General features: G+C 44.3%; 1 protein-coding gene across 4 annotated transcripts in view; it reads right to left on the bottom strand.

Moving 5' to 3' along the window:
- Positions 1-7,582: 7,582 nt before the first annotated feature.
- Positions 7,583-10,886, bottom strand: part of LOC311132121 (ribosome-binding protein 1-like) — a 38,828-nt gene continuing 35,524 nt past the window's right edge. For all 4 annotated transcript variants that reach the window (XM_084165328.1, XM_084165329.1, XM_084165326.1 and 1 more), the window contains 4 exons: positions 10,075-10,116; positions 9,805-9,903; positions 8,806-8,949; positions 7,583-8,461 (listed from right to left, as the gene is read on the bottom strand). In XM_084165328.1, the coding sequence (XP_084021454.1) occupies positions 8,429-8,461; positions 8,806-8,949; positions 9,805-9,903; positions 10,075-10,116 (318 nt within the window). In that variant the 3' untranslated portion in view covers positions 7,583-8,428. The remainder of the gene's footprint in view (positions 8,462-8,805; positions 8,950-9,804; positions 9,904-10,074; positions 10,117-10,886) is intronic.

Below are 10,886 nucleotides of genomic sequence, written 5' to 3'. Positions count from 1 at the left end.
CACGACTTTAGCCTGATTGGACATTTAGTGGCAGATCAGACGTCTAGATTAGAACACTGAAAACTACTGTTGCCGTGATATAATTGATTAGAAAAAAAATCCCTTCCTTTTCCCGTTTGGCAGTGCGTCGCCCATATCGCCCTAATGAACACACCGCCCCTCGTGTGTCCCTGAATTTGTTTTTCTTTTTTTAAATTATTATTATTATAGACCTTTGTGTTTGCCAACATTGCCGCAGGAGGGCGATGCGCGCAAGTTGGTGGCAGAACACGGGATAGTTCTTAATAGAACGCCAGCACAAAAAAGCCTCTATTTACATGTTGTTTTTATGAGTGCATTTCACACTACTTTTGGATTATAAGGCTCGTATGAATGTCCTGCTTAATATAATGTTTGTGTCATCAACACAAAGCATTCTAGCCAACAACTGCTGCATCCAAAATAGTTATTTTGCAAAGATCACAACCAAATATAATTTTAGCGACTGCTCAAGCAAGAATCAAAACATAATTGTAAACATATGAGAACCACCAAAAGTTATTTTGTTTAGAGGTAATAAAAACATAAATTTAGGCTATGTTGAATGGGAGCAGATGGTGATGGCTTTCTTACTGCAGTCAAGAGTTGTGCGTGACGTCAGTGTGGTGTACTGGAAAGGGGTCTATATATTGCTATATATTTCTTCTGATGGCATACTTTAACATATTTACATCATAATTCAAAGTCTGTCTATACATTTGTATTTTATCCTAATTTAAATAAACTTACAATAACTTACACATAAATTTATATTTTCTGCCAAATCACATTATTTTACAATATTCAAGTACAATCCAACCAAACTGTTGGTGCAATCAGAATAAATTAACATGTTAAGGCACACTGAGTAGTTAGTTACAAACAACAAAATAACTGATTCAAAAAAGCCCTTAAAAATGCTACAGTGAGGGAAAAAAGTATTTGATCCCCTGCTGATTTTGTACGTTTGCTCACTGACAAATGATCAGTCTATAATTTTAATGGTAGGTTTATTTAAACAGTGATAGACAGAATAACAACAAAATAATCCAGAAAAACGCATGTCAAAAATGTTATTAATTGATTTGCATTTTAATGAGGTAAATAAGTATTTGACCCCCTCTCAATCAGAAAGATTTCTGGCTCCCAGGTGTCTTTTATACAGGTAAAGAGCTGAGATTAGGAGCACAATCTTAAAGGGAGTGCTCCTAATCTCAGTTTGTTACCTGTATAAAAGACACCTGTCCACAGAAGCAATCAATCAATCAGATTCCAAACTCTCCACCATGGCCAAGACCAAAGAGCTCTCCAAGGATGTCAGGGACAAGATTGTAGAACTACACAAGGCTGGAATGGGCTACAAGACCATCGCCGAAGCAGCTTGGTGAGAAGGTGACAACAGTTGGTGCAATTATTCGCAAATGGAAGAAACACAAAATAACTGTCAATCTCCCTCGGCCTGGGGCTCCATGCAAGATCTCACCTCGTGGAGTTGCAATGATCATGAGAACGGTGAGGAATCAGCCCAGAACTACACGGGAGGATCTTGTCAATGATCTCAAGGCAGCTGGGATCATAGTCACCAAGAAAACAATTGGTAACACACTACGCCATGAAGGACTGAAATCCTGCAGCGCCCGCAAGGTCCCCCTGCTCAAGAAAGCACATATACAGGCCCGTCTGAAGTTTGCCAATGAACATCTGAATGATTGAGAGGAGAACTGGGTGAAAGTGTTGTGGTCAGATGAGACCAAAATCGAGCTCTTTGGCATCAACTCAACTCGCCGTGTTTGGAGGAGGAGGAATGCTGCCTATGACCCCAAGAACACCATCCCCACCATCAAACATGGAGGTGGAAACATGATGCTTTGGGGGTGTTTTTCTGCTAAGGGGACAGGACAACTTCACGCATCAAAGGGACGATGGACGGGGCTATGTACCGTCAAATCTTGGGTGAGAACCTCCTTCCCTCAGCCAGGGCATTGAAAATGGGTCGTGGATGGGTATTCCAGCATGACAAAGGAGTGGCTCAAGAAGAAGCACATTAAGGTCCTGGAGTGGCCTAGCCAGTTAGATATGTATAGGGCCAAGGTGACTAGGCATCAGGATATATTATAAACAGAGTAGCAGCAGTGTATATGATGATTATACACTGCTCAAAAAAATAAAGGGAACACTTAAACAACACAATGTAACTCCAAGTCAATCACACTTCTGTGAAATCAAACTGTCCACTTAGGAAGCAACACTGATTGACAATACATTTCACATGCTGTTGTGCAAATGGATAGACAACAGGTGGAAATTATAGGCAATTAGCAAGACACCCCCAATAAAGAAGTGGTTCTGCAGGTGGTGACCACAGACCACTTCTCAGTTCCTATGCTTCCTGGCTGATGTTTTGGTCACTTTTGAATGCTGGCGATGCTTTCACTCTAGTGGTAGCATGAGACGGAGTCTACAACCCACACAAGTGGCTCAGGTAGTGCAGCTCATCCAGGATGGCACATCAATGCGAGCTGTGGCAATAAGGTTTGCTGTGTCTGTCAGCGTAGTGTCCAGAGCATGGAGGCGCTACCACGAGACAGGCCAGTACATCAGGAGACGTGGAGGAGGCCGTAGGAGGGCAACAACCCAGCAGCAGGACCGCTACCTCCGCCTTTGTGCAAGGAGGAGCACTGCCAGAGCCCTGCAAAATGACCTCCAGCAGGCCACAAATGTGCATGTGTCTGCTCAAACGGTCAGAAACAGACTCCATGAGGGTGGTATGAGGGCCCGACGTCCACAGGTGGGGGTTGTGCTTACAGCCCAACACCGTGCAGGACGTTTGGCATTTGCCAGAGAACACCAAGATTGGCAAATTCTCCACTGGCGCCCTGTGCTCTTCACAGATGAAAGCAGGTTCACACTGAGCACATGTGACAGACGTGACAGAGTATGGAGAAGCCGTGGAGAACGTTCTGCTGCCTGCAACATCCTCCAGCATGGCCGGTTTGGCGGTGGGTCAGTCATGGTGTGGGGTGGCATTTCTTTGGGGGGCCGCACAGCCCTCCATGTGCTCGCCAGAGGTAGCCTGACTGCCATTAGGTACCGAGATGAGCTCCTCAGACCCCTTGTGAGACCATATGCTGGTGCGGTTGGCCCTGGGTTCCTCCTAATGCAAGACAATGCTAGACCTCATGTGGCTGGAGTGTGTCAGTAGTTCCTGCAAGAGGAAGGCATTGATGCTATGGACTGGCCCGCCCGTTACCCAGACCTGAATCCAATTGAGCACATCTGGGACATCATGTCTCACTCCATCCACCAACACCACGTTGCACCACAGACTGTCCAGGAGTTGGCGGATGCTTTAGTCCAGGTCTGGGAGAAGATCCCTCAGGAGACCATCCGCCACCTCATCAGGAGCATGCCCAGGCGTTGTAGGGAGGTCATACAGGCATGTGGAGGCCACACACACTACTGAGCCTAATTTTGACTTGTTTTAAGGACATTACATCAAAGTTGGATCAGCCTTTAGTGTGGTTTTCCACTTTAATTTTGAGGGTGACTCCAAATCCAGACCTCCATGGGTTGATAAATTTGATTTCCATTGATAATTTTTGTGTGATTTTGTTGTCAGCACATTCAACTATGTAAAGAAAGAAGTATTTAATAACATTATTTCATTCATTCAGATCTAGGATGTGTTGTTTAAGTGTTCCCTTAATTTTTTTGAGCAGTGTATGTGAGTGTGTGCATGTGTGTAGAGTCAGTATGAATGTGTGTGCGTGTTATCTGTGTGAGCAAATTAAGTGTGTGCGCGAGTGTGCATAGAGACAGTGCAAAAAAAATAAAATAGAAGGGTCAATGCAGATAGTCCATGTAGCCATTTTGTTAGCTATTTAGCAGTCTTATGGCTTGGGGATAGACGCTGTTCAGGAGGGTGTTGGTGTCAAGACTTGTTGCTCCGGTACCACTTGCCGTGCGGAAGCAGAGAGAACAGTCTATGGCTTGGGTGGCTGGAGTCTTGAAACATTTTCCGGGCCTTCCTTTCACACCGCCAGATATAGAGGTCCTGGATGGCAGGGAGCTCAGCCCCAGTGATGTACTGGGCTGTCCGCACTACCCTCTGTAGCGCCATGCGATCGAGGGCGGTGCAGTTGCCATACCAAGCAGTGATGCAGCCAGACAGTTTGCGTGTGGACCATTTTAAGTCCTTAGTGATTTGGACACATAGGAACTTCAAATCAAAGGTTATTTGTAGACTAACAGTGTAATACCTATGTGTTTCAAGCAAACCACCATAGTCACTGTGCCCAAGAACACCAAGGTAACCTGTCTAAATGACTACCGCCCCATAGCACTCACATCTGTAGCCATTAAATATTTTGAAAGGCTGGTCATGGTTCACATCAACACCATCATCCAAGAAACCCTGGACCCACTCCAATTTGCATACCGCCCCAACAGATCCACAGATAACGCAATCTTTATTGCACTCCACACTGACCTTTCCCACCTGGACAAAATGAACACCTACGTGAGAATGCTGTTCATTGACTACAGCTCAGCGTTCAACACCATAGTGCCCTCCAAGCTAAGGAGCCTGGGACTGAACACCTCCCTCTGCAACTGGATCCTGGACTTCCTGACGGGCTGCCTCCAGGTGGTGAGGGTAGGCAACAACACATCTGCCACGCTGATCTTCAACACGGGGTCCCCTCAGGGGTGCGTGCTTAGTCCCCTCCTGTATCCCCTGTTCACCCATGACTGCGTGGCCACGCACGACTCCAACGCCATCATTAAGTTTGCAGATGACAACAGTGGTAGGCCTGATCACTGACGATGATGAGACCGCATATAGGGAGGAGGTCAGAGACCTGGCAGTTTGGTGCCAGGACAACAACCTCTCCCTCAACGTTGGCAAGGCAAAGGAGCTTATTGTGGACTTCACAATAATGGAGAGGAAACGGAGAGCTGAACACGCCCTATTCACATTGACAGGGTTGTAGTGGAGCTGGTCAAGAGCTTCAAGTTCCTAGGTGTCCACATAACTAAGGACCTGTCATAGTCAAAACAAACCAATAGTCGTGAATAGGGCACGACAACGTCTCTTCACCCCCGGAGGCTGAAAACATTTGGCATGGGCCCTCAGATACTGAAAAAGTTCTACAGCAGCACCATTGAGAGCATCTTGACTGGATGCATCACCGAATGGTATGGCAACTGCTCGGCATCCGACCACAAGGCACTACAGCGGGTAGTGCTTAAGGACCAGTACATCACTGGGGCCGAACTCTCTGCCATCCAGGACCTCTATACCAGGCAGTGTCAGAGGAAGGCCCTAAAAATTGTCTAAGACTCCAGCCACCTAAGTCATAGACTGTTCTCTCTGCTACCGTACGACAAGTGGTACCGGAGTGCCAAGTCTGGGACCAAACGGCTCCTGAATAGCTTCTACCCCAAAGCCATAAGACTCCTGAACAGTGAATCAAATGGCTACCCGGACTATTGACCCCCGTTATTATTACTTTTTTTGCACTGACTCTCTTGTACTGGCTCTATGCACACTCACACATACTACACTGACACTAACACACACACACGCATATTGACACCACACACACACAGCTGCTACTCTGTTTATTATATATCCTGATTGCCTAGTCACTTTTACCCCTACCTACATGTACATACTGTATTACCTCAATTACCTCGTATCCCTGCACATTTACTCTGTACTGATACCCCTTGTAAATTATATAGCCTCGTTATTGTTATTTTATTGTAATACTATTTCATTTTATATTTAGCAAATATTTGTCTTACTTTTTAACTCTGCATTGTTGGGAATAGGCTTGTGAGTAAGCATTTCACGGTCAAGTCTACACCTGTTGTATTCGGCGCATGTGACCAGTACAATTTTATTTTGAATTTTAGGACCCCTTTAGGTATCAACATTTTATTATTTGATAAAATATAGAAATTTGGCCTTTACTACTATAGCCCATAGAAACACATTGAATAACATTCATAAATGCCCAAAAAAAACGTACAAAAATAAAAGAAGGAATAAGGTTTGGAAATGTCTGTCCTATATTTAGGAGATAAGAAAGCTCAGGAAATATTAAAGTTTTTTTGGACACATTTAACACTTATTTTTGTTTGCACAAAACTAACTCCATAGTTCAGTGACACTTGTGGGGGATGAAGAGCAAACCGGAGAACCCTATTGTGTTTGTGAGAGTCTCATCTTTCCATAGACTGGTCATATTACCGTTCGGACACTACAGACGTTTTCGTGAGAAGACCGATTTTCGGGTTGTCTCATCGTCTGACAAACACTGCTGTAGCTCGGCCACCTTCCACTGCAAATGCAGAAGGCAGACATAGGTGGATTTGGCAGATTGGGACGCAGCCCATGCAAGTTTGATCAGAAATACAGTGTAGACATTGTTAATGTTGTAAATGGCTATTGTGGCTGGAAACGGCTGATTTTTTATGGAATATCTACATTGGCGTACAGAGGCCCATTTCAGCAACTATCAGTCATGTGTTCCAATGGCACGTTGTGTTTTCTAATCCAAGTATATCATTTTAAAAGTCTAATTGATCATTAGAAAACCCTTTTGCAATTATGCTAGCACAGCTGAAAACTGTTGTGCTGATTAAAAAAGCAATAAAACTGGCCTTCTTGAGACTAATTGAGTATCTGGAGCATCAGCAATTGTGGGTTTGATTACAGGCTCAAAATGACCAGAAACAAATAACTTTCTTCTGAAACTCGTCAGTCTATTATTGTTCTGAGAAATGAAGGCTATTCCATGCGAGAAATTGCCAAGAAACTGAAGATCTCGTACAACGCTGTGTACTACTCCCTTCACAGAACAGCGCAAACTGGCTCTAACCAGAATAGAAAGAGGAGTGGGAGGCCCCTGTGCACAACTGAGCAAGAGGACAAATACATTAGTGTCTAGTTTGAGAAACAGGTGCCTCACAGGTCCTCAACTGGCAGCTTCATTAAATAGTACCCGCAAAACACCAGTCTCAACGTCAACAGTGAAGAGGCGACTCCGGGATGCTGACCTTCTAGGCAAGAAAAAGCCATATCTCAGACTGCCCAACTTAATCATTTATTTTTATTGGCCAGTCTGAGATTTGGCTTTTTCTTTGCAACTCTGCCTAGAATGTCAGCATAGTTTGATGGCTCTGTGGATGTCGTAGCGGGACTTCTTGTACTTGTTCGTGTCCTCAGCCGTAGCCTCAGGGTTGTCTGCGATAGCCCTGTGTGCGGTACCTCTGTCCTTTATTTTAGCGCCAAACTCTGTAAATCCAGGGCTTTTGATTGGGGAAGCAGTGAACCTTCAGTGTGGGGACAACGTCTGCGATGCATTTCCTGAATGAAGCCTGTGACGGAGGTGGTTAGCTCGTCGATGCTATCGGCGGAGTCCCGGAACATATTCCAGTCAGTGCTAGCAAAGCAGTCCTGTAGCATAGCCTCCGATTGTGTGGCTGTTAATCAAAATTAGCTGGCTAATGTAGCGATCCTTGGTTTAAATATCAACAACAACAGGTTCAAGCAGGACTGAGTCATAACACATAGCTACATTGTAGTTTATTCTTCATCAAATTCATTCATGTGTGTTGGCAGCCAGCTACTGCACACACAGTACTGAAGGAGGCCCTCACTGTATTGCTTTCTCCCATCCGTTGTGTGTACCATAAAATCTATCCATCAATCCAAAGTGGCACCATATTTATTCCCTATATAGTGCACTTCTTTTGACCAGGGCCCATTGGGTTTCCTGTAGGGCTCTGGTCAAAAGTAGTGTGCTATATTGATAATAGGGTGCACACACAAAGTAATTGCACAGGTTGATGTACGCGTAAACGCACAATTGTTTCCCCTTTTAACACTGGACTCTGTGTGGGGGGGGGGGGGGGGGGGGGTCATTGTGAATATAAGGCAGAGTAGGAAATAGGTTAGCTCTGGTCCAAGGCGTTAGTGTGATCGATATCGATACAGGTTATAGTGGAGGAACGTGCAGTAATGCCCTGGACCAGAGCTAGTATTAGGTATAACTTCTGACACAGCCAGAATCGTTGATGGAATGGAGGTTTTGTTTGCAGCATAGTATTTTTTTCCTCATCATAGATCATACAATGAAATGTTCATAATGATAGCTAAACATTTTGGGCCTGTTTCACAGACACAGATTAATCCTAGTCCTGGACTAAAAAGTTATTCTAAATGGAGATTCTCCATTGAGAATCCATCTATGTCCGTGAAACTGGTCCTTTGATTCTTACAGGAGTTGCAGGAATCAACTACTACAGTACAAAGAAAGAATGGTTTTGGAATGCATAACTATGGTAATAGTAATCATATTAAGGCATTTTTGGCATGTTTTAGTGTCTTGTCTTCAGTCTCTTAAACAGATGTTCCTTCCTTCAGCGACATACTCTGAAAGTCAGACACAAAAATACAAATTTACAACCACACCCAATCAATGAATACATTAATCAATCAATAAATCAATCATTGATGGACATTACTAAAAAAATATAAAACATGAATTACATAACCACACCCATGCAGCAGTTTGAAACAGTATTACTGTAATCATTCAGGCTAAGTATACAATAATAATATATTCATATACCCGGTATTCCACTGAGCAGACGCAGATATCCAAAGTGACTGTCAGTACTGTGAGTGCATACATTTTTTGTTTGTGTATGTGATCCCTGCGGGAATTGAACCCACAACCATGGCATAATAAATTAGTAATAGATCGTAATAGCCACCTTGGTCTCAGAGTGGTCCTGTAGTGTGCAGTGTTTGTTCCTCTCTTTGGCGAGCTGCTCCTGAGTGGACTTTAAGAGCTGCTGGAGTTTGGTGGCTGCTTGGCCAAGGTCTTTGATTAGTTCTCTCTCCTTTTGCAGGCGCTCCTGTTGAGGAAGCAGGCGGACAGACTGAGCCTTCGGGCCTCACACAACCACGTTGGCTTCAGCACTGACCAGGGCCTGTATTCATAAAGCGTATCTAAGTAGGAGTACTGATCTAGGATCAGTTTAGCCTTTTAGACTATAGTGAATGGACAGGGGTGACCCATAGAGATGTATAAAGATCGCATCATTGTATAGGCTACTGTATATCCCATTATGGCGTCTGAGCGCACGGGCAGCGCCATTCATGCCATCTCCATTTTGAAGTAGTAAAATGTTCTTCTTCTACTACTTCTATGAGTTGGTAAACAAACTTTAAGGGTGCATACTGCCACCTGGAGTGTGTTGTTTGAACAGGTATAAAAGCCAAGGTTGGTGATTTATTGCCACCTACAGTTATGGAATGTTAGCTCGAGAGTATAATTAATTGGCTGATCCCTCCTGATGACCTGGATGGAATCATGTGATCCTTCCTTACCCCATAGGAAGTCCCACCCAGTTGACTACTTAAATATGGCAAAAGTCCTCAATGGCGGCGCCCATGCTAATACAGGCTTTCGGGCACTAGAGTCCTCTATAAATCTCACCCCATAGAGATTTAGAGATCCTAGATCAGCACTCCTACTCCGAGATGCTTCATGAATACTGCCGATGGTCCACGTTTAGTAGGCAGACGTTGTCCAACGTTGCAGTGTTACGGTTAGAAATGTCATGAATATACATTTATTTTTATTTTATTCTACATGTCAGAGAGGCATGTTTGTTCTACATAACAGATTTGTATCTGAAAGTTCCAGAACATTGTGTCCTGATGACCGCAGCCAAGGGTCATGTTTAGTGGTATGGGTATGCGGGTACCTTTAGCTGGGCTATGTCCTCTGTGTCGGCCTGTTGGGAGTCTCCTGTCTCTTTCAGCAGGTCCAGCTGAGCCTGGAGTTCTACAACCGTCTTCTGAGCCTGGGGGGGGGGGGGGGGGGGGGGGGGTAGATCGAGATAAAACAGTCAATCAGAGAAACAGTCGATCCGACAAATCGCTGTCTAACTAAGCAGTTTTGTTGTTAGCCAATGTCAAACTTGCTAGCAAGAGCTACCGATTGGTTTGTAGTATTGGGTGTGAGAGTTTAGTACCTGCTCAAACTCCTCGGTGGTCTGATTGAACTGGGACTGGACCTTGAGATGCACAAAATATAGTATAAGTATATGGTGCATCACACACTCACACACACACACACACACACACACACACACACACACAGACACAGACACACGATTAAGATCTGTCCGGATACTAGAGATGTTGTGTTCCTCCTTGCTACAGACAAACATAGATAAAAGCATGTAAAAGCACTTTAAAAACATGTTTTGACTTGCGCACACACACCCACCCACACCACCCTGTGTCATGTTAGTGCCCACTTCACTCCACACCAGGCAAGAAGCAGTGTCATGTCCAAAACAGTGTGTCTCTTCAGTGAAAAATCTAAAATCAGTGGAAAACTGAACACAAGGAGTGAGTGATCATGCTAAGATGAGCGTGATAGAAGCTGTGGTTAGTTAGCTGCAGCTGGTAGTCAACACACACTGGCTGGTTAAACACACACCATGGTGAGCAGCTGCTGTGTATGGAGAGGACTGGACAGACTAGACAAACACTGTCTGGCCTCAGAGGAAGCAACATTCTGGAGCTAGTGACTACCCACGTCTGAAGCACAGGCTATGTTGCTCAATTGGTAGAGCATGGCGCTTGTAACGCCAGGGTAGTGGGTTCCATCCCCGTGACCACCCATACGTAAAAATGTATGCACACATGACTGTAAGTTGCTTTGGATAAAAGTGTCTGCTAAATGGCATATTATTATATTATTATTATTACATGCCCTTATGGTTTTTTTATTGTTGTAATGGTTTTATCAATCAAAATGTGACCGTAAAATAACAGG

Source organism: Coregonus lavaretus, assembly GCF_964263955.1.
Source record: "Coregonus lavaretus genome assembly, chromosome: 1".
In the NCBI taxonomy this organism is placed as follows: domain Eukaryota; kingdom Metazoa; phylum Chordata; class Actinopteri; order Salmoniformes; family Salmonidae; genus Coregonus; species Coregonus lavaretus.
This window is presented reverse-complemented; position numbering and strand designations above follow the sequence as displayed.